Source organism: Mustela nivalis (genome assembly GCF_964662115.1).
Source record: "Mustela nivalis genome assembly, chromosome: 10".
Taxonomy (NCBI): Eukaryota; Metazoa; Chordata; class Mammalia; order Carnivora; family Mustelidae; genus Mustela; species Mustela nivalis.
The window spans coordinates 11167651-11191483 of NC_139029.1; the positions used below are offsets into that span (position 1 = coordinate 11167651).

The 23833-nt window shown below is 55.1% G+C and overlaps 1 protein-coding gene across 1 annotated transcript in view; it reads left to right on the plus strand.

Annotated features, from left to right (window-relative positions):
• PADI1 (peptidyl arginine deiminase 1) overlaps positions 1–23833 on the plus strand; it is a 40760-nt gene that overhangs the window by 14000 nt on the left and 2927 nt on the right. The window contains exons 2-15 of the mRNA XM_082688292.1: positions 5291–5471; positions 6614–6686; positions 7311–7372; positions 8694–8811; positions 8928–9053; positions 10636–10808; positions 10960–11063; positions 11852–11975; positions 12377–12484; positions 13821–13972; positions 18934–19078; positions 19852–19945; positions 20971–21050; positions 21835–21960. Of these exons, the coding sequence (XP_082544418.1) occupies positions 5291–5471; positions 6614–6686; positions 7311–7372; positions 8694–8811; positions 8928–9053; positions 10636–10808; positions 10960–11063; positions 11852–11975; positions 12377–12484; positions 13821–13972; positions 18934–19078; positions 19852–19945; positions 20971–21050; positions 21835–21960 (1666 nt within the window). The remainder of the gene's footprint in view (positions 1–5290; positions 5472–6613; positions 6687–7310; positions 7373–8693; positions 8812–8927; positions 9054–10635; positions 10809–10959; positions 11064–11851; positions 11976–12376; positions 12485–13820; positions 13973–18933; positions 19079–19851; positions 19946–20970; positions 21051–21834; positions 21961–23833) is intronic.

The following is a 23833-nucleotide window of genomic DNA, read 5'->3' on the forward strand; positions in this document are numbered from 1 at the left end:
CTTGTTGATTTCCTGTTTGGATGATCTATCCATTGATATAATTGGGTTGTTAAAGTTCCCTACAATCATTGTATTACTATCAATTACTTCCTTTATGTTTGTTATTAGCTGCTTTATGTATTTGGGTGCTCCCATGCTGGGTGCATAAATATTTACAATTGTTATATCTTCTTGTTGGATTGTTTCCTTTATGATTCTATATGGACATGTTACATTTAAAGTGCCTGTTAGACATCCAAGGGAGATGTTCAAAGAGCAATTAGCTATAAGGGTCTGAAGATGAAAAGTAGAGGTTCTATGCATATCATCATGGCAGGTGGAGATCATCAAGGTGGTGAATGTCACCAGACATTCCAGCCGGGTGGGCTGGAGCCAGCTGGGACATCCTCACAGGAGTGCCTATGAGGTGACCCTGCCAGTTGCTGAGTTCTGTTCCAACTATGAATTCTGGAATGGAGGGGGGGAAATCACAGAATGGGAACTAGACCTGAGCTAAACCCATTGGCCACCTGACCACTGAAAACCTCTACTCTGACTGGCAGGTGGCCATGACATGTGCATCTCCTGGAATTAGCCTCAGTTCAGAGCCAGTGTCCAATAAAGCTGGAAAAGTCTGATCATTTCCTTTTCCCCAGTGTACAGTCACCTGGTTAAAGGCTGTGACTTCCTCTAGGGAAGCCTGGGAGAGAGGGGAATAGTACCCAGTTTTAGCAGTACAGGAGGGTCCTTCCCCAAGAGGACCTGATTGTCCATTTTTTAGGAGGTTTATGAACCTGTTGGCAAACATAGCCATGATAGTATTTATTTATTTTTTTAATTTTAAAAATATTCATCCATTGGGGCCCCTGGGTGGCTCGGTGGAAACCTCTGCCTTCAGCTCAGGTCATAATCCCAGGGTCCTGGGATCGAGCCCCGCATTGGGCTCTCTGCTTAGCAGGGAGCCTGCTTCCTCCTCTCTCTCTCTCTGCCTGCCTCTCTGCCTACTTGTGATCTCTGTCTGTCAAATAAATAAATAAAATCTTTAAAAAATATTTATTCATTTATTTTTGAGAGAAAGAGAGGAGAGAGAGAGGGAGAGAGAGAGCGCACGCATGTGCACACACACATGTAAGGGGACGGGGAAAAGGGGAGAGAGTCTCATGCAGACTCCACACTGAGTGTAGAGTCCTATGGAGGGCTCAATCTCATGATCTTGAGGTCATGACCTAAACCAAAACCAAGAGTTGGTCGCTCAGCTGACTGTGTCACCCAGGTATTTCTCCATGACAGTATTTAAAATTAAATTCTATATGCTTACAAGTAAATAAGTTATATTTAAAACAAAGGTGATAATCAAAATTATCTCCACTTCCTTACTATTTTGTTAAACTCTACCAAGATCTATGCTCTGTGATCATTTACCTCTGTCTGGTAGAAATAGTGAGGTAGGGGGTGCCATTGTGCGTTTCTTTGTGCAACTCTTGAGTTCAAAGATGTTGCATTGGTAACTTGATATTGGCCATTGGTGGAAGTCTCTAGGCCATGGAAATTGGCAAAGTCTACAAATCGGAGCTCCACTTACAGTTTTACTGATGAAGAAAAGGGGATTTAAAAGCGTGTTACGTTGTGATTAGCACAAGAAGGAGGGAGGTGTTTGTCTAGCCTTCACTGGCTCAGCAAGGAGGTTGTTCATATCACCGATGGAGTGAGGCTTATCTCCACGGCTCCGCCTTCATTTTATTCTTGAACGCAAATGAAAATATTCATCTGCATTTATGTCACGTATCAAATTTCATGACAATGAATTTATTGGGGGAAAGAAAGAGCAGGTTGGGAGGCAACTGCATTTGTGGAGTTGTGGTTGAATGGCCAGCATGGTTGGGCTGTGGTTTTGAGAGGCATTCTGTAAGGATCGAAGGGATTTATGGGATTTCCGAGTAATTTTATAAAGAAGAGTAACATACATGTTAGTATGTTAGTTAGTAACAACATGTTAGTATGCTGTGTGCTGCAAGGCCTTTGTATCAGTAAAATTCATCATCAACTTAACTATGTGCTCTGCCCAGAGCTGCTGGCGGTTTGGGGGGCAGCCCGCTGCTGCCTGGGGTACGCTTCAGTTAGGAGGACAGAGCAGCGAAGGAGAAGTCAGGTGGAGGAGAGGAGAGCCGTGTGCCCCAGAAGCCAAGCGGAAAGTGTTTGAGGGAGGACAGCCGATCATCTGGGTCAGATGCCCCTGGCGGCTCTCTAGAGGAAGAAGAGAAGGGACCTCTCTCTGGATCTGGTGCCGGAGCAGTTTCAGTGGCATGGCGGGAGGAGAGCCTGACTGGTGACAGGTTACAGGGACAACGGGGAGCCAGGACTGGGCAGCCAGCGCGCCAACTCCTGAGGTATTTTCCTGTAAAGGAAAGGAGCGGAAGAGACAAAGGTGTGGGTGTCCGAGCTGTCACCTCCCACCACCTCTCTACCTCAGGCCGATGGGCCACAGGCAAGAAACAGAGGCAGAAATTCAGGGCTGCCCAGTCCTGTCCCCGGTTCATTCTGATGCTGCACACCAGTTCCTCTTGGCCATCAGAACGCACAGCCCAGACCCCAAAGCCTGGACCCAGGACTCCGAGTTGGAGCCCTTCTTTAGACCAAAGACCTGTCCCCAGTGCCCAGGAGATGGAGCCACAAAGGGCCAGATACACTATCCCCTCCCTTCTGGGCTCTCCAGCCCCTAGAAATGTTGTCAGGCTGTGGGCAGTGGCTATGAATCTGGGTGGAACTTGGTCAGCTGGTGGGGAGGTGCACCTGCAGAGTAGGGAGGGAGGGACTCCCTGGAGGCTGGGGCGGTGCTTAGAGGGTCTGATGGAGGGGAAGGTGTGCAGAGGAGTGGAGAGGTGCTAGGGAGTGACCTCGAGGTGGGCTAGGGACTCTGACTCTGTGGAGGGAAGAGAGATCAGGAAGGCCGGGGCTGCAGAGAGGGGATAAAGACGTCTCTACTTCAGGGGTTGCTGGTCCCGGTGGAGCTGGGGGCTCAATGGGGTTGGCATGTTAGAGGACTGAGCCGGCAGGTTGGCAGGTGGTATCACTGGACCGCTGAGAGGGGAGTGTGTGGGGGGTGTAGATCTGGGTAATGACAAAGTCTGGGGTCTGCGCCCCATCACCCATGGGGCTGCAGTGCTGGAGATGGTGGCAGGAGCCGGCCCCCTTCAGGAATGAGGGCAGAATGACAGTGATGTGGTAGTGGCCGGGAGGAGGGGGACTCCTGCCCACCTCTGGGCCTGGGGGTAGGGAAAGTGAGGGGGGAATGGACACCATTGAGAGGGCTGCAGGGGGTTCCCTGCCTGCTGTGGGAAACAGGTTTCTATGGCAGTATGAAGGTCAAGGACACACTCTGGGATGTGGCTGAGGCCACCGCGCAGGTGATGGGGTGTGGGATTGTCCAGGAGTGGGGCGGATGGGAGATGGGGTCCGATTAGAGGACGAGTGTCTGGGGTACTTGGGTTTCTATGGTAACTGATTAGTCAAGGACAGAGGGCATGTAGGATGGGGCTTCCTGAAGGTACCACGGGGCCACGAGTGTGGGCTGGCGTGGGTGGGTCTTGCCAGCAGCCTGCAGGGCCCCAGGGCCCTTCTCCACCCCAGCCACATCTGTGAAGTGGGGAGAGTGAAAACTACTTGCTGAGCATCAGAGGGCCAAGCGCTGAGTAGGACTTGGGGTTGTTGTAACCATGATCTCTGTCACCATTGTCATGGGAGGCAGTTTGATGGGCACCGGTAACCATGTTGGGGGGGGGGGTCTGGTTTCTCTGGAGGGTTTAATATCTGGGTGGGTTCTCAGGGATCCGGGAAAGGATAGAGGCAGGAGGATACATTAAGGGACCCCTCTGGCTCTGGATCTTTGCAGTCAGGTGCATGTCTAGTAAGTGGACGTGACCTTTAGTGGCTGATGGCTCTGTCCCCGGGAAGGGCAGGGGAGAGCCCTGACATGCAGGGGAGGGAGAAGCACTGACCGGTAGTTCTGTGGTCCGACATACCCCTCTAGGGTATGAGCTCCACCTGCGGAGCGTAGGGTCAGAGCAGAGTGAGAGGGATAGGGAAGGGGGTAGAGGAAGGGGGCAAGGTGCAGCAGTTAGTGGAGTGATGGGGGGATCACTGAGAAGGGCAGCTGGATGACTCAGTCATTAAGTGTCTGCCTTTGGTTCAGGTCATGATCCCAGGGTCCTGGAATCAAGCCCTGCATCGGGGTCCATGCTTGGCGGGAGCCAATTTCTCCCTCTCCCACTCCCCCTGCTTGTGTTCCCTCTCTCCCTGTCTCTCTCTGTCAAATAAATAAAATCTTAAAAAAAAATACTGGAGGGGAGAAAAACCCATACTTAGAGAGAGAGAGAGAGAGAAGGTGACATTTAAGCAGAGCCTTGAAGAGGGTAAAGGAATGAGCCTTGTGGACACCTGGGGGAAGAGCATTCTATGACGAGGGAACAGCCAGTGCAAAGACCCTGAGCTAAGACAGATTGGCAGCTTCATAGAATAGCAGGAAGCTCAGTGTGGCACAAGTAGAGTGGGCAAGTGGAGCATCGTGGGGAGGAGAGGTCAGGGAGGTGGCAGGGGGCAGATTACTGGGGCCTTGTAAGCCACTGTGAGGACTTTACCTGTTACTGAGTGTGACAGGAACCACTGCTTTGGGGCAAAGGAATACACAATCTGCCTAAGTGTGCTGTGTGCGGAAGAGACTGGAGGGGGGCACAGGTGGGTCCAGGGAGAGCAGTGAGGAGGCTGCCCAGCCATCAGGTAGTGGTTGGGGGGGTGGTGAGAGGCAGATGACCCCGTGCGTTTCCTCTTGGGTTGGAGAATTTGGAAGTTGGGCACGGGAAGCTTTGGGGTGGGGCTGGGAGGTTGTGCCGGGGTTTGCTGTCTCTGCTCTCTGGAGCCTCGGGGATCACTCTTGGGCGGGGGTATTAAGTGCCATGGTTTGGGCCCATGTCCTGCTCGCTCGTGTCTGTCTTAGGTCCTGGGTTCCACGGGAGGTCTGCCAAAAGGGGCCCTGCCACTAGAGCAAAGCCCCATGTTACAGATGGGGAGACCGAGGCCAGAGGACAAGATGAGGTGCCCAGGGTGGGAACCATGGGAATCAGTACAGAGCTGGGTTGGAGCCCAGGCTGCCTGGTGCCCGGTCGGGCTGGTCTCCTGGCCAGTGGCAGTTCCCCTGCCACTCCCCAGTCCAGCTCTTAGGGGGTGCTGTTTGTATAGCTTGGTGACCTGAGCCCGCTACCCAGCTGTGGTCTCTCTCCTGAGCTCCCTGGAAACTCACCTCTCTCCTTTCTGTCAGTGATGTGCCCAAGGGGGCCGAGACCTTCGGCGTCTCTGGGAGCCCCGGAGTGGAGGTCTTTGTGGTCTACGACCCAGCTCGGGTGACGGGGCCCACAGGCAAGTCCCGCTGGCCCCTGGACGTCAGTGTGGAGGTGACCATATCCGTGGACGCGGCCAGTAAGGACTTAAATGATCTCAAGGTAAGAGGCCACGTCTCCACAGTCAGGGGCCGTGTTCCCCACCCCCCCTACCCAAGTATAACCCCATTCACACATCACCCTTACTCCACCAAACCCCACAAGACTTAGACATCTGCCTCTGCGCAGCACATCTCGATGCCACAGACACCCCAGACATGCACGCCCCCCCCATGGCAACAACGTCACCCATACACGCACGAATGGATACGCTCATAAAAACAGCCTGCCTACTCACCCCTCCCATTCACAGGCACCCTCACATGAATAGCTGTGTTCATCCTACACATAGACCCCAAAATATGCCCCGTAGCAGGAAGGACTCGAGTAACAGCCCGGGCATACACATATGCGCATGCACGGAGACACAGGTGCCCACCCAGATGTGCCCCTGTCCCCATATCCAAGGAAGGGAAAGGCTTTGCTTTCATGGACAGCCCCTTCATCACTTACCCCCAGGAACCCTCCACACACACAGTGGCCCACTGGTTCACTGCCATGGCCCTTTCTCCCCAAAAGGCAGAGACTGTGTAGCTGTTGAGAGCAGGAGTCATGCCATGGGTTCAAATCCTACTCCCTCTGCTTACAAGCCTGCAGGGAGGGCTGGGAGTGGCCTCATTAGGAAGGGGCTCAGTCTCCTGGGGCCATCTTGGGAGCTCACTGAGATGACCTGGGTAGAGCACTTGGCATGGGATCTGGACCACGGGAAAAGCTCTGTGACCGCTGGCTCTTTTGGGGAGTGGGGGGTGCGGGAGCGTGTGGCCACTGCTCCCATTTTACAGATGAAGGAAGAGAAGACACATGGGCTGAATCGCTGGCTCATGTCAATGGCGTCTGCCGACCCTCCCCTCATTCTTCCTCTCTGACATCTCCATGGATTCCTGAGGGTCCAGCGGCTCCCCCCGGCACCTGCCCCACCCTCCTCAGCCCTCCTGAGCCCAGCCTGGAGCCCGGGAGGCATCCATAGCCTCTCGAGCTGGGGAAGGCAGATCTGAGCCCAAGCCAGGAGCCTGGGCATCGTGGGCCTTAGGCAGTGGGGAGACTCTAGGGATGCCCAGGCTTCCCTGCCTCAAAGCGGGACTGTTAGGGTGTCCCCCACCACGCTCCCTGCCCCTGCCATCTCTGGGCTAACAATGTCCCCGCAGGTGAAGGTGTACTACTTCGGGCAGCATCAGGATGGGGCCCTAGGCCACAGCGTGCTCTATCTCACCGGCGTCGGTAAGTACCGGCTCCTGGCTCCCGGGATGTCCCCCCGTCCCTCTCTGTTGCCCTCTGGAGGGTGTTAGTTGCCCCCTGAGTCCCAGGACCAGGCCCTCTTCCTCAACCTCCAGGAGCTTCTTCAGAGACCTTTAGCTCACTCGGGGATGGAGACTCAGCAGTACTCAGGGCCACCAGAATCTAGAAACTGTCCATGGCCACAGCTAGACCCACCGTAGGCCTCCTTCCTCTGGAGGCCACCTGTCACACCACTGGAACTCAGGATTCCTCGCTAAGATTCAGGGAGCCGTGAGCCACCGTCCGCCAGAGCCCTGGCCGCTGGTCCTGAGAACTGCGGATCCAGCACTGACAGCCTCAGGCCTCGTTCCCAATGGCCAGAGGCAGGGCCACCAAGAGCTAGCAATTCAGCAAGCATAGACCAGCAATGAATTCAAGAGTCCCGGAGTCTGGGTCCCTCCAACATCCAGAACTGCAGGGGGTGGCTACACGGCCTCCCAGGTGCTTGGTGTGGTCCCCAGAACAGGTCTTCCTGGATCTCATGGGCAAAGCTTGCCTCAGCCTAGACCTCATGGGCGTGGAGGTGGGATGCATGAGCCTCTGGTGCCCCTCTCCACTCTTTTACAGACATCTCCCTCGATGTTGACACACATCGCACGGGCAAGGTGAAGAGGAGCCACGGCGACAAGGTGACGCTCTCCTGGCTACCCTGGGCTGGCAGAGTGGACAGACAAAACGAGGGGTGATGGATCCCAGGGTCTGTGGGATCCGATCATGTAGGGAACCCATCTGGAGGCTGCCAGGTTGGCCCAGGTGGGCGTAACTTGCACCGTGTGATCACTATGCTGCGTGACTCCTGTGTGAGCTCTCTCTGAGCCTATCTTGCACCACTTAGGGATTAGAATTGGTTCTTTTGCTTGACACATCTTTTCTTTCCTTAGCTGTATTTGAACCTGAAACATGATAAGTGCTTCATAAAAGGTTGCCGAGGGACTGACTGAAGGCTGGGAGAAGGCAAGGCTTCTGATAGAGGAGGCTGGGTGGACAGCCTCAGTTGGATCCTAAAAAGTGAGGAGGAGGGTGGGGTGGTCCCGAGACATTATGGGGATTCCAGATAGAAGTATCTGGAAACCATCCTGGAGGGGGTAGAAGGTGTAATTTGTAGGGAGAGATCCTGGAGAGAAAGCATGGGCCCCAAGGACAGGCTTTGAGGACAAGAGGGGGTTAGGGCAGCCATGGGTGGTTGTACAGGTTGTTCACTGCACAAGGTTGCTTGGCTAAGGTGGTGAGTGGGGCTATGATACAAGTCATGTCTTGCATCCTGGCATAGGGCAGCATTTACCAAGAAAGGTGGACAGGTACGTCTTATAGGCTAGCAGTGACCCTGTGGAGTCCCTCAGGTCTCCCAAACTAGTTGAATCCCAGCTAGGGGACTGAGGCCTTCCTTTCCAGAGCCTTCCTTTCCATTTTCCAGAGCCTTCCTTTCCTCTTCCGTGAAATGAGGCAAGTGAGCCCTGACTTGTAGGGTCTGGTAAGGATTAAGTGAAGGTGTATAAGGGAGAGCTGCAATCCTATCTCCAGCCATCTTTCCCATCTTGGCTTAGACCTTGCAGGACCTGTAGGACTGAGGGTAGATGCTGGGACCCAGAGAGTTGTGAGAAAGGCAGCCTCTGTCCCCTAGGTAGGGCCAAAGCTCAGTGGGCTGGTGAAGGTCGTTTCTGAAACAGCCTTCCTCCTGAGGGAGTGACACTACCCTTCCTCCTCCAGTGCCATGGCTGGGTGTGGCCACCATGTATGGTTGCATAGGTTGTTCACTGCACAAGTGTGGGGTGGCTCTGGGTCTAAAGACCTGGAACTCCAGTCCTCAAATCTATGATTCTTCTTTAAATCCTGAAGTAAAGCCAGAAAACCGAAGACTCCATGTTAACAAAATAGCCCTAGCCAACTCCAGATCCCCTTCCCCAGGCTCTCTGGGTCCCACTGACCCCAAATCTTCTTGTTTTGCCACAGAAAACCTGGCGCTGGGGCCCTGAGGGCTATGGGGCTGTCCTGTTGGTGAACTGTGACCGGGACAGTATCACGTCCAGAGGGCCTGACCTTACCAACAGCCAGCTGGCATCACTGGACGGTGTGTGATAGAAGGGTGTGTGGGGACATCCAGGGCAGTGGCGTGGGGCAGTGCAGGCTGGGGGAGGTGAGAGGAGGGTGCAGGGAGAGTTGTCTCAAGGGCGCTATTCTCTCCAGACCTACAGGACATGTCCCCCATGGTGCTGAGCTGTGATGGCCCGGACAGGCTCTTCGACAACCACAAGCTCGTCCTGAATGTGCCCTTCTCGGATTCCAAACGAGTGGGGGTCTTCTGTGCTAGGGGTGAGTGGCCTGCTGGGGCTGTTTTCCTCCCTGCTCTGCTTGTACTCTGCTTCCCAAACTCTTCTCTTATACACATCCCCCCTCCCCTGCAGCATCTTCTATACCTCCCTCTACCTCTGACCAACAGCCAGCCCCAGCAGCTCACAGCATATTACCTAAGAAGGGGGTTAGAAAATGAGTCCCATTTTATAGAGGAGGCCACTGAGGCTCAGGGGCAGGAATCCAGGGTCTCTAAGTCATATAACCAAGGGGTGGGGGAGCAGGCATTGGGACCCAGGTCTCTCAACTGCCCAAACCCCTTCTCTTTCCACTGTCCACCCCGCTCCCTGGTCAGGCGGCACGGGGCGAGCTCTTGAAACATCCCAGCTCTGTGCAGGCTGGGTGAGGTGGGAGCGGGAACTAGCAAAGCTGAGGCCCAGGCCGGCCCTTGGAACCTGGCTGTTCTGCCAGAGATTTTTATTAATCAAAATCTGTGGCTTAAAAAATATATACCCATCCTTAACCCTCAGCTGCCTTCACTTATTTTTATAAGTAGCAAGAGGCTTCTGCTCTTTTGTTTCTTCCCCCCTTACCTCCTTCTGTTCAGACTGACCCAGAACTTGTCCTGGCCACCTGAACCTGGCAGGAGCCAGAACCTTCCTCCTCGTGCACCCATGGTCGAAGTTTAGGCTGAGGGCCCTGCTTGGAAACACTTACTGGGACACCAGAACATAAACAAAATCTCAATAAGTGAACAGATAACCTTTCCCCACTGTGAATAAGAGCATGCCAGGGTGACCTTTCCCAGACAAGCCTCAGGCGAGGACGGAAGGGGGCAGCGCCGAACCACTACAGGCCAGGCGCTTTCAAAAAAAGAAATTGAGGTGAAATTCACATAATAGGAAATTAACCATTTGAAAGTGGACAGCTCCCTGGCACTTACTTAGTAGGTCCTTGCTGCTGTGTGACCACCACCTCTATCCAGTTGCAAGATCGTTTCCTCACCCCCACATAAAGCCCCATACCCATCAGTGGCCACTCCCCATTCCCCTCTTCCCCCACCGCCAGTCCTAGGCAACCCATAATCTGCTTTCTGGCTTTCTGTCCCTATGGATTTACCTGGTTCGGATACGTCCTTGCAAATAGAATCATGCAATATGTGGCCTTCTGTGTCTGGCTTCTTTCAGCTTGCATACTATTTGCAGGGTTCGTGCGCACTGTAGCACGCATCAGCCTCTCATTCCTTCTGATGGGTGAAAAAGGTTCCATTATATGGACGCGCTACCATTTGTTTATCCATTCATCGGTTGATGGACGTTTGGGTATTTTTTACCTTTTATGCCAGCGGCTTTTATCTCTTGATCTGATATAAAGCTTTACACTGACCTCATGAGATACCGTTGGCCCACTTTTACAGATGAGGAATTGAGGCTCAGAGAGGCTGAGTCACTGAGCCAGGGTCACACAGCTTGCACGTGGCAAGGCTCAAGGGGAGTCCCAGGAGAGCTAACACGAAGGTGGCTCTGCCCTGGATCCCTGGCCTCTGGTTTCTTCCCTCCCGTCCTTCGTCCCAGCACTGGCCCCTGCCTCTGGTTTCCCCTAGGCGGGCATTCCCTCGAGCACTACAAGCAGGTGCTGGGGCCTCAGCGCCTGTCCTACGAAGTTGAGCGGCAGCAGGGAGAGCGGAAAATCAGCTTCTTTGTGGAGGGACTCACCTTCCCTGACGCTGATTTCTTGGGGCTGGTCTCCCTTAGTGTCAGCCTGGTGGACACGGGGGTATGTACAGTGGTGGGGGCTGGCGTGGCGGCTGAGGGTGTGGGGGAACCCGTTGGGAATCTCCGGGACTGGGCAGGCTGGGGGGCTGTGGGGGCCTTGGGGCCTGATGGGGCTTCCTGCAGGGCCCATTTAGTCCTCATCTCCCCCCCAGACCCTGCCTGAGGTGCCCCTCTTCACAGACACCGTGGCCTTCCGCATGGCCCCCTGGATCATGACCCCCAACACCCAGCCCCCCCTGGAGCTGTATGCGTGCAGGTGAGGCCTCACTCCTCCTGCAGGAACCCCACCGTCTCTGGACTGATAGAGATAGGATCGGAGTGCTGGGTCCAGCATTGGGCCCTCACTCAGTGGACAGATGCCTGAAGGTCACCCGTGGGTGCAGGCTAGGCAGGGGAGAGCACCAGGCTGGCTTGGGTCGGTCAGCCCCATCTTGTTCTGAACAGCGAAGGCCCCGGCTGAGGTCACTGGCTCCAGTGTCGGTGTTCCTGCCTTCTGCTGTCTCCCAGAATCCTTGGCAGGCGCCGTGATGGACAGGGGAGCCTTGATTGGCAAGGCCACTCCAGGCTCGTGTGTCAGAGATCAGAGCAGCGGACAGACCCGCCGCGGACTTGGACACTTAGTCAAAAGGCCGGGAAGGTGTGGAGAACTAGGTTTGCTCTGCACTTGTTGGGAAGGGAATTCTTTCTTTCCCTTTGCTCACTAACCCCACCCTGCCATCTTTGTGTGGGCCGGAGGAGTGGGAGCGGATGGGGCTGCCTGCCCCTCCCTGCCACCTTCCCCCAGTCTCCAGGCCGCCTTCTCCACAGCTGCCCCTGCTAGCCTAGGTGCCCTGCCTTAGGGCTCCATACCCCTGGGCTTGCTCCTGACCTTGCAGGGACAGATAATGTCCCCTACGATCTGGGGACATTATCTGTCTCTGTCTTCTCTAGGGCAGGGATGTGTTTGAACCTCTCGACCCAGGGACCACATGGGGCCCAGCGCAGACGGCACCAAGGCCCCAGTCAGAGGTCACTATTACGTTCCTCTCTCCCTATGTTTTGCAGTGTGGTAGACTCTCATGGCCCAAATAAGAAATTTCTGGAAGACATGTCAGACCTAGCGTTGAAAACCAACTGCAAGCTGATCGTCTGCCCTCAGATTGAAAATCGAAATGACCGCTGGATCCAGGTGGGCGCAGGAGCCGGGGGGAGGGGTGGCCTGGGACGCCTGGGTCCCCGTCCTTTACCCCGACTTTGGGAAATGGGGCCCGCACAGGTTCCTAAGCAGCCTTGGTGTCCCGAGAAAAGCCAGGACTCGGTCGGGATGGGGAGCGAGGCGCCGGCAGCTTAGGGGAACACACTCCCGCTGCCCCATCACCCCAGTCTCTCCTGTTTCCCCGACGTGCTCGGGTCCCAGACAGAGTCCTCTCCCAGTGGCCTCCCAGAGGCCTCACCTGTACCCCTGACCCAGGCACCCCCAGCTCTTAGGAAGCACCTGTGGCCCCGCCTTGGCCCAGGGATGAGGGGATCACCCCGTTCAGAAAATCACAGCTGGGGACACCACGAAGAGCTCTTCTTCTCCTCTCCTAGGACGAGATGGAGTTTGGCTACACCGAGGCCCCTCACAAGTCCTTCCCAGTGGTCTTCGACTCTCCCCGAAACAGAGGTCTGAAGCATTTCCCCTATAAGCGGATCCTGGTATGTGGCAAAGGGCCAAGTGGAGGTCCTTGGGGGGCTCCTCCTATAGGACATTGCTGGTCCTGGTCCTTGTCCTTTAGGGGGAGCTAAAGGACACAAATGATGGAGAAATGGGGAGTCAGTGGGGGTGGGGATTGGGCCAGAATATGCAAATGACATGCAAACAGTATGCAAATTAACCCCCCTTTCTGGGAAGGGCAGGCCAGTCAAGTCCTCCTGGGGAGCCCTTCTCCCCCATGTGGATGGGAGTCAACAGTGGGGCAGCCCTGGGGAGACCAGACTGCCTTGTGGGGGAACGCACCGTTAGCGAGCCCTCACCACTCTTGCTTTTACGAGGTGGGGCCTCTTTTAAGGTAACAAATGTTTTCCGAACCCCTGCTGCAGGCCAGGCCCCATGCTGCCTCTCCTGCCCAGGTTGGGGATGAGAACAGCCCCAGCAACCATGCACTGCATTCTAGGCACCCGGCCCTCGGGTCACAGGGTCACTCCTCAAATCCACAGTTCTGTGCTCAGTCCCTCTTTCCAGAGGCTCAGCGAGGTTAAGTAACTTACCCTAGGCCACGCAGCTAGTGGTACCAAGAGGCCAAACCAGAGCGACTGTCTACAGCCCTACCGCTAGGCTGAACTGCCTTTGGAGGTGGGCCTGAGCCCTACAGCTCACCATCTCTGCCTGTTTCCCGGCTCTCACACCCCCGCGCAGGGACTGTCTCTCTGTCCAGGTGGGGGGGGGGGCTGGAAGGGGGAAGTCCGGGAGCGCCTGGTCACGTGGAGCAGGGTATTTACCGCAGCCTGGAGGGGCCGGGCCGGGACCCAGTCCCAGCACAGGCAACAGTGAGCCCCACAGGGTGAGTTCCGCATCAACCAAGGGCCTGCCCCAAGCCCGGGCCTGACCCTGCAGGGGCGCTCCCCGCTCATCTCTGCCCCTGTCTTTACTCTGGCCTCCCTTCCACTTGCTCTACGTCTAATTTGCTGTTCTTTTCCTAGCTGGAAATGGAAGCAGGATTTTCCAACCCTCTCTCTTCCTGATATGTGTGTTCAGAGCTACAGCCGCTCCTAGCTGCAGGCTCATGAACACCCAAGTTCTGGTGGGCTGCGTGCTTATTACCTTACGCTTCAAAATATTGTCTAGTTTCCACTTGGATTTCTTCTTTGACCTAAGGAGTCTTCAGAAGGGTATTGCCTGATTTTCCAACATTTGGGGATTTTTCTCATTATTGTCCTGTTGCAGACTTGGACTTTAATCACACACCTCCACTCCCCCCACCCAAGAGTTGTCACTTCCTGTCCTAACTGACCCCTCCTTCTGGGGTGGGGGGACTTGCTGGTCCTCCCCTAGGGTCCTGACTTTGGATATGTAACCCGGGAGATCCTGTTCGCTGGCGCCTCCAGCCTTGACTCTTTCGGCAACCTGGACGTCAGCCCCCCCGTGACAGTGGGCGGCAAGGAATATCCCCTGGGCCGGATCCTCATCGGCAGCAGCTTCCCCAAGTGAGAGGCTGGGTGGGAGGTGGGAGGGCGTGGGGACCCCCACAGCACGCACACTCCAGCTCCCTCACCCCAAATATGGGTCCCCAGTCTGAGAAGTGGTCTTTATTCCTGCATGCGGTCCTGAAGTCAAAGACTCGAAATCCTAGAATCTTCCATTTAAAAGCTCATTTCCCCTTGGAGAAAACTTACAAACTAGCGACCCACGGTCTTGGGGCCTGCCGAGTATTTCATGAGCTTCATTAGTCACCAACTTGTATATAGGGGGAGCTGCCAGATTTCCAGCTTCTTTTGAAACACGGAAATTGTTGGAGAGGTGATGCACCATTTGGCCCAGAGGCGGGAGATGGACCTGGTGCCCTCTCCCAGAAGGTCAAAATGGCTATTGTTCTAGCAACAGCTTAAAGGGCCCAGGGGTCACCAAGGTGGTTGCCGATGAACGAGTGGCTGGCCAGGACACCAGAGTGGCAGAGGTGACCTGGTGGGTCCGACCCTGGACAGCTGTCATCAGGTGATAAATAAGGTTTTATAGGGGTTAGTGCTAAGACAGGTGACAGCGTCTGCTAAATTCTACTGGCCGAAGAGTGGGGTACGCTGTCCCGGGATCCTGGTGGGGTCCTTGGCTTCCGGCCTGGACATTAAGCCCACCATGGGCACCAGAGTCCTTTGTGTGTGTGGGTGGCCTGGAAACCCGGTGAAAACCCCACGGCCTGACTGACACCCAGAGCAGCCAGGCAGTCACAGGAAGGTCACCCAGCCTCAGGTGGTGACCCTGGCAGTCTCAGGGCTATGGATCTGTGAGGTGAGGTTTCCTGGCACTAACCCCAAGCACGTAGCCAGGTGCCCAAGCTGGGTGCCCGGGGCTGAGGTTGGCTAGAGGGAGGAGTGCTCACCTTGCTGGTGACTCACGCTCAGACACTACTCTGGGACCGGATCCCGCCCACAGCCGTGGAGGCGGAAGGACCATGAAGCCTCCAGGTAGTCCTGGGCTTCAGGGAGGGAGCCAGCAGGAAGGAGTACAGGCTTTGGGGCACAGATGGGCTTGGGTTCGAGTCCTACTTCTGCCATATAATAGTCACACGTTTTGGGGTAAACCACCTAAGTAGCACTTACTATAGTCCCTGACGCATAGTAGGTGCTCAGTTAACTCATTTGAAGCTATTTATTTCATGCCTACTATGTGCCAGGCACGGCTGATACTAGGGATTTATCAGTGTGCAACAGATACATTATAAAAGGAACAAATTATTTTCTACTCCATGCCTTAGTTCCCTCTCTGTGAAATGGGTCTATTAAAAATCTCTGTGCTAGCTATATCATCCGCACTAGTGGGGATAAAGAATTTGTGTTAACTGTCTTCTGGATGCTTCGGTATTGTTTAGCTGGGTCCCCAGCAGTGGGTCTGCTATGAAGCAGGTTGGAACTCATTGGACAAAAGTTATTAATCAACTACTATGTGCCACGAACATAATGGTTTACCCATTACCTCAATTAATTCTTAGAACAGCCCTATGAGGTTATGATGATTATTATCCCCATTTCACAGATGACGAAGCTGAGACTCAGAAAGGGCAAAGGAATGCACTCATTCATGCATTCATTTGCTGATTCCATAAATATTTATTGAAACTTCCCATTTGCCAGGTCTGTGGTCCTGAATAAAAGAAATGTTTTGGAAGCTCCCAGGCTCAGAGCAAGGACTGGGGATAGGGAGGTGAGGATCCCCAGTGCAGCTGAGAGCCAGTCCACTGACTATTGTGTAGATAACCAGAAACAAGCTCCTTGGTAAACAGAAGGGGTCCCTGAGACTCAGAGAGGGACACCTACTACCTAGGATCACACAGTAAGTTAGCAGTATGGATAGAATCCAAATCTCCTCCTTGGGCCCCAGACTAAAATTCAACACTCAGGCTGCTGTCCTGTGTTCCTGTCTTCACTTCTTTTGGACCTCAGTAGTGAACAAACAGACAACCTACATTCATTCTAGCAGGGAGAATGTTAGGTAAAGTGCACCCTGCGGAGAAACTGACATTTAAACAAAGCCCTGGAGGAAAGATGTGGGTATTTGGGAGGAAAACGTGTGAGGGAGTGGAAATGGTCAGTGCAAAGGCCCTGAGGCAGGAGTGTGTCGGAGACATTAGAGGAGCAGCAAGGAGACCCATGAGCTGGAGCTGAGTGAGTAAGGAGGGGCTCCATCGGGGATGAGGTCAGAGAGCGTAGCCGGGCAGAGTTCAGATCATGACTGCACGTTATTTGTACGTACAGCATAGGGGAATCGTGGACAGTAAGCAAGATACTTAGCGGGCACCTGGGTGGCTCAGTGGGTTAAAGCCTCTGCCTTCAGCTCAGGTCATGGTCCTGGGGTCCTGGGATGGAGCCCCACATCCGGCTCTCTGCCCGGCAGGGACCCTGCTTCCCTTCCTCTCTCTCTGCCTGCCTCTCTGCCTACTTGTGATCTCTGTCTGTCGAATAAATAAATAAAATCTTTTTTTAAGAAAGCAAGATACTTAGTACTAGGAGCCTCAAGCAGGCACACACTAGGTGCTCAGTAAGTGTCCTGTCCATGCTCTGGTTTCTCCACCCCTGCGCCCGTGTATTTAAAATCATCTTTGAGCAATTCTGCCCCCTGGTGGTGGCTTTGATGTGATGTGCAGAGCAGGTCTGATGCTCCCCAGGCTGGCTTGGGCTGACGCGGCCCTTGCCGCAACCTTGTGTTCTTCATTCCTGACACTTTCTGCTCAGGAGCAGATTCCGGAGTCTCGCTCTTCTCCATTATCTCACTCTGTTTAGGAAGTCTTTTAAATCAGCAGCACTATCTTAAAATAACAGAAATACAAGAAAAATATTTTCTACAATCCTATCCCCCAGATCAAATCAGTGTTGTCATTTGTCACTGCTTGTCGAGTCTATGACATATTTGAGTGATAGAGACCACGGACTATCACACAGTTGTTCAAAAGCATACCATTTACAAACAGTTTTTAGTTTTTGAGCATCTAGTACATAAGAGGTGCTAGGACCCCAGAAGTGAATGTGAACAAAATCTCAGCCCTTCTGGAGCTTATATTCTGCTGGGATTCCAGGCAATACATGGGATAGAAAGTACGCCTAATAGTGCCAAAGAAAAATAAGTCTGGAAGGGGATTGAGGGACTGTTGTAATTTTCAAAGTCCTCATAAGGAAAGAAGATGATATTTGAGTTAAGTCTGAAGATGGAAGCGAGCCATGGGGAGAGGGGAGGTGGGCAGTAATTCCTGGCTCAGAACGGCATGTGCAAAGGTCCTGAGACAGAACTGTACCTGTACCTGGTATGTTCAAGGGGCAGCAGGAGGCCAGCGTGGCCAGAACCAAGCAGATGAAGAGGAGAGTGGAAGGCGGGAAGTTGTCGGGATTGGTAGGGGCCGTGCGGGCCATCGTGAGGACTTTGCATGTACAACGAGGGAGACCGGGGTGGTGGGAGGATTTTGTCTGGAGGATGGAGGGATCCTTCATCTGGTTAGACTGCAGGGGAGCAAGGGTGAAAGCAGAGAGACCAGGGAAAGAAGCAAGCCACTAGAATTCTTTCTCTCTTTCTTCCTTTCTTCTTTCTGCCTTCCCTCACTTCCTCTCTCTCTCTCTTTCTTTTTTAAGATTTTATTTATTTGAGAGAGAGAGTAGGGGAAGGGGCAAAGTGAGAGGCAGACCTCCCACTGAGCAGGGGGAGTCCCATCCCAAGACTCCTGGATCATGACCTGAGCTGAAGGCAGAGGTTTACCCCACTGAGTGGCCCAGGAGCCCCTGCCACTAGAATTATTCAGATGAGGGAGGTGTGCGGGCCAGATGGTGGCAGAAGAGGAGAGGGGAGGGCTGGATTGTGTTCTGCTTAAGGGAGAAGCACCAGATTCGATGTAGGCTGGGGAGCTTGTCCATGATAGGTCCTTAAGCCAGGCAAGCAAAGCCATATTAAAAAATATTAATATATTAAAACATATAACATATTTAAAAATGTCTCTCTATATATGCGTGTGTTTGCACGTGGTTACCTGTGCTAGGGAAAGGTGAAGAGAGCCTAGAGTACATCAGACATGGCTCTGACTTTGGACAAGTCCTCCCTTGACCTTGCTAGGTCTCAGCTTCCCCATCTGTGAAATGGGGACATGGCCGTGCTGGAGGCAGTATGGAAATCCCCCCAGGCCCAGGCAGCTTTTGGTAATGTCTCCTCCCACAGCCCTGGGACGCCAGCTCCCAAGACCTGCTCCCTGGTTTGGGGCCACCTCAGCCCCTCCCTCTGCTAGTAAAGGGTGGTGTGAAACTGCCCAGAGCTCATTTGAGGAACTGCTAGACAGTCCGTGTTGAGCACAAGATGACCAGGGCAGTGGTTCTCTGGCGTGCGAGTCAGCCGAGGGGCTTGTTGGAATGTAGATCCCACATCCTTGGATGCGCCACGTTCTTCAAGACTCTGAGATGTGGAGGAGGTCAGGGCCCAGGAACTCTCTGTTGAAACAAGCAGCTGCCCCCACCAGAGTCTGACTCCCAGGTGGTCCAGACCTTATGCTTCAGGAAACACTGGGCCGAGGGGAGGGGCTGGCCAGCTCCTGGTCATCTTTGGAACCTGAGGCTGGGCACTTTAGGTAAAGAGTCAGCCTCTCCGAGTCGTGGGGTGTGAGGTCAGGGTCTTTAGTTCCCTTTGGCAGGTGGAGCTCTCTCGTTTGACTCTTTTTAGTGGGGAGGGGCTGGCAGGGCCTTCCTGGCCTTGGGGAGGATGCTGTGTGTATGGGAGAGCTGGAGCCTCTGGGATGATGGCCAGGATGGACAGGGGGTTCTGGGGAGCCTCTGGGAGCCGGAGCCAGGAAGTGGGGACGAAAGGAGACCCGTTCAGAGAGACATCATGAGGCCTGGACAGAGGTGGGAGGCTCAGGGAGTGCCTGCAGGGATCCGGCGGATGGTAGGTATGAAATGACCCCACTCTTTCCCTCCTGGGCCAGGTCCGGTGGGAGGCGGATGGCCAAGGTGGTCCGGGACTTCCTGCAGGCCCAGCAGGTGCAGGCCCCCGTGGAGCTCTACTCTGATTGGCTCTCCGTGGGCCACGTGGATGAGTTCCTGAGCTTTGTGCCCACCTCTGACCGAAAGGTAGGTCCCCTCTCCTCCTGCCTGAGCCACCCCTCCCCCTCCCCAACCTGATGGGAAAGGACAGGGCAAAGCTGCCTGGAACCAGCTCACTGCCTATGTCCTTAGGGAGCTCAGAGTCAGGGCACCTTGGGAACAAGATGGTGTTCATCTGGGGGGCTTCCTGGAGGAGGTCAAGCTCAGATCAGGAGGGTGCTGGTTGGCTCCACCACTCATACACTCATTCTTGTACCTGTTGGGTATTTGCTCTGATCCAGACCTCTCAGCCTAGACCCAGGGATGACACTGATAATGATAACTGGTAACGTTTAGTGAGCACCTATGATGTGTGTGTGTTTTAAGTCATCTAATCTTCCAGCAATTCCATAAGGTGGGTAGTATTATCATTGTCCCCATTTTATGGATGGGAAAACTGAGGTTCAGAAGGGCAATTACTGGTAGGGTAAGATTCAAACCCAGACAGGGGACTCAGGACCAGCCTCTTAACCGCTCAGCTCCACCGCCTTGCAGAGAGGGCCCCTTGCTCAGAGAGCGAGCAGCCTGGGAGGGAGGCTGACCAGTGGCCAGTGGCTGAGTTCCCTGGTCGCCAAGGGCATCCAGGCAGAGAATGTCTTGGACAAAGGCTTGGGGGTGCGAACCAGCTTGGAGGATTAGGGGACTTGCTGAGAGTTCTTTGTGGCTGGTAGGTGGCACCCCTGCATGGTCTGGTGAGTTTGGAGTCTCCTGCACCTAGGGGGACCCCATCCACTGAGACATTCTTCCTCCCTCTGTGCTAGGGTTTCCGGCTACTCCTGGCGAGCCCTAGCGCTTGCCTCAGACTGTTCCAAGAGAAGAAAGAGGAGGGGTACGGGGAAGCCGCCCAGTTTGATGGTGAGCGCCAACGACCCAGTCCCCCTGCGCAGATCCTGCCCTCTCACTGCCAGCCCTGGGCACCGGGGATGCCTCTCATGGTTATGCCTTTGCCTTGCTCCGATCCCTCCGCTTAGAGCTGGACATCACTAATTCTTCTGACACCCTCCCCTGAGAGCAGGGCTGTCAGTCCTCCCTTTACTGGGCCGAGGCAGGGAAGCCAAGAGGCCAGTGGACTGTCCCAGGCACACACAGGGGGTGACCTCCGCAGTAAGAGTGGGTGGCTCCTGGCCACACCCCAGGAGAGGAAAGCCACCGGAAACAATGTGCGCCCTGCTGATCTTGCATCCTTCCCCTTATCCCTTTCCTGGGAGGCTCAGGGAGGAGTGCCTGGCCGAGGGCTATCCCCAGGATGAGGCAGGGCTTGGGGCTCGCTCAAGAGTGGGGGATTGGGGGAGAAGCCAGGTGCATGGTCAGGGCCACTCTGCAGACCTGCCTCTGGGAGTTGACAGACTGTCCGAGGGTCTGGCTGGGCCCCCTTGAGCACCTCCCCCTTCCCACCAACACATTTCTCAGTGTTCCCACCTGAGAAATGGAGTACTGGAAGGGGTGTGGCAGAGCTTCAGGACCTGGGTTCAAATCCTGGGCTGGGAGATCAAGCTTATGTTCCAAACCGCTCGGTGCCTCAGTTTCCTGTGCTCTGAGTTGGGGGTGATAATTAACCCCTCTAGCATTGTTTTAAAGATTAATCGTAAATTTAGGAGGGTGCCAGAGCATGATGGGTGTTCAGTAATGGTAGCTGCACCTTAATGACACCGCACTGAGCCAGAAGTCTCTTCCCCAGGAGGCTGTGCTCCATCCCTGGACACACACTTGCAGCCAGAGCCTGGGCCCTGTAGGGTCTCCTGGGTCTGACATTCTCTGTCCTAGCTTCAGCCCCTGGCCCTGAGGTAGGAGAAAAATCCTGGCCTGGATTCTACAGCCCCAGGCCCGAGATAGCCCTGGGCAGTCTGCCCTGAACCCCCGTCCTGCCTTCTTTCTCTCAGGGTTAAGTCACCAGGTGAATAGAAGCATTAATGAGATGCTGGCCGACCGTCGACTCAGGAGCGACAGTCTCTATGTACAGGTGAGGGTTCTTGGGGGTCCCCCGGTCCCAGGAGAAGCAGCCCCAGGAATTGCTGGGTTGGGGATTAGGGGCTCAGCCCCAGAGCCTCTGACTGTGGGGGGTGGGGGGAAGCTGCCAAAACCTGTGGGTAAGGTAGGACCTCTGCAGTGGGAAACCCAGGGTCTGATGGAGGAGACATAGCAGTCCCTCAGGGAGCTCCAGTCTGTTGAGGGAGATCTAGCTCTGCTCTGAGGAAGTGAGATTCCACGTTCCAGGGAGCAGAGTGAGAGGAGAGAAATGTGGAGAAATGGGGCCCCGTGGGGGTGAGGCGTGGGGCAGGTGGGAGTCAAGGGGACAGTGGGTGACGGCGGGAGGAGGTCTCTGGGAGGGGCGGGGCTAATGCCAGCCAAGTGCAAGGTGCAGGACCTCGTGGCAGCTGTGCTCAGTAAATGGAGGAGGCCCTTCCCTTCTCCTGAGTGGAGCCTGGCACTCTCTCCCTCACTGCTGAGATGCACAGGGGTACGGCTCACGCTGCGGCTGGGGCAGTGTGGTGTAGCGGCAGGCACTTTCGGAACCCAAACTGCCTGGGTCCATATCCCAGCTCCGCGGCGTCCTCGCTCTGTGCCCTGGGGCAGGTCCCTGGAGCCTCAGTTTCTCCATCTGGGAGTGGCAGGGGCCCACAGCTGTTGGGAGGATTGGAGGAGCGCAGGAGCACAGCGCTGGGCATGACACGCAGTTGGCATTCAGCAAGCGTTAGAGCCTCCCTGGCTCCCTGGGTGCCCGCTGCCTCTCCCCCTGCCCCCAGAAATGCATCGACTGGAACCGGGAGGTGCTGAAGCGGGAGCTGGGCCTGACCGAGCGGGACATCATCGACGTCCCCCAGCTCTTCTCCCTGAAGGGCTCCTATGCAGAAGCCTTCTTCCCGGACATGGTAAGAGCGCAGAAGGTCATCTCCTTTCCCTGGGGTCCGGCAGAGTCCAGAGGGGTGTCATTTGGGGTTCCAGAGGAGAAGCACTTCCTGTCATCCGAGGGCCGCTGGGCAGAGACGGGGGTGGGCAGGTGGCTTGTGGACCTCTCCGGCGTATGTTTGCTTTTCGTGCAAAGCATCTCCATCGGTGGTTGTCAACCAGGGCGAATTTGCCCCTCAAGGTCATTTTCTCATTGCTATGAGGATGGGGGAGCTGTGGGCATCTCGTGGATGCGGGCCGGGGTGCTGCTGAACCTCCTTCCGTGCACGGGCCAGCCCTGAGCGAAGGGCACTTTTTTCCTCCCAAGTGGAAAAAGGAAGCATCTTCTGGTTCCAGTGTTTCAGGCGTCCTTTCCTGGGCCTCAGCTGCTGACTCTGCCCTGCACCGTGGCCCCCTACAGGCTGGTCCCCAGTGCAACTCCCCAGGCGAACAGGCCGGCCCAAGGTGGCTGCCTCCCCGCTGCATTAAGTCAGCAGCTGACAAGCAGATGCCCAGGTGTGATCTCACCGGGGTGGCCTCTGGGAGGGGCCCAGTGATGCTATCAGCACAGCACTGGCTAACCTATTAACACCTTGGGAAAGGATGTCAGGGTGTTGGCGGCTTGGGCTCCCCAGGACAGGAGACCCTCCTTCAGCCCGGGGCCTTTTGCTCTAGTCCCTGTCACTGGATAAGCCAAGGGGTGGGAGTGAATCCTGAGGGCCTGCCTGGAGGCACGGGTGTGGGGCGGGGCTTCCTTGCCAGGATGTGTTCTCACTCCTACATCCTCACCGTGAGGTCCTGGCAGAGACCTCTAAGGCAGGGCTTCATGACCTTGGCTCTCCTGATGTTTGGGCCCAAATTCTGCAGCATCCCTGTCCCCTGCCCATAAGATGCCAGTAAGTAGCACTCCCCTTGCTGTGACAACTGGAATGTCCTGGGGGCAAAATCACCCTGGTTGAGAACTAAGGCAGTATTGTGTGTTAGAACTTTCTCAGGTAATGGAAATGTTCTGTGTCTATACAACACAGAGCCACCAAGCCACTGAGCACTTAAAATGTGGCTAGTGTGTCTGAGGAATGAAATTTATACTTTTACTTAATTTCCAACAGCTGCTTGTGGCTGCATGTGGCCGCCATATTGGTCAGGAGACACTAAGGGACACCCAGGTTCTGGTTCTGGCTGAAGGTTGGGGGACAGCCTGGGATCCAGCCCATGACCTTGGCCAGCCCTCTTTTGGGAGTCCCCACCCCAACACACACCCCTCTGTGAGAATCCCTAAACTTTGGTCCAGACCCTGCTTAACCATCCCAGTATGTCCACACCGGAAGAGCCCCATAGGGAACGCTCACTGAACTCCCTCATGTGTCGGATGGGGAAACGGGCCCTCCGAGCCGAGTGGTTGACTTGCCTAAGGTCACCCAGCAAGTGAGGAGCCTTCAGTCTCCTGAATTCTCATCTCCTCTCCAAGCCTTTGTCCCTTTACTTGCCCCACTTAACACCTGGCATATTCTGGCCCATTCGTGAGCAGTGGGGTAGCTCAGGGCCAAGGCCAAAGCATGGACCCCAGAGGACCCTCCAGCTTCATACTGTTCCCAGCTGCAGATGGCCCTGCGGGGTAGACTTGAGGCCAAGGGGCCATGGCAGGGAAGATGTGAGAGCGCCGAGTCCGGGGTGGTCCGTCCCATGCTGAGATGACCCAGCACCAGCCTCCAGACAGCAGGTCCCCAAAGAATCCTCTTGGAACACCAAGGACAGCTTTTCTGGCCATCAGTATGGGGCCGAGGTTTTGTCTGAGACCTCTCCATACCCTGTCCTAGGGAAGCTTCCCTTGCCCAGAGTTAGGGCCCTCAGCCAGGG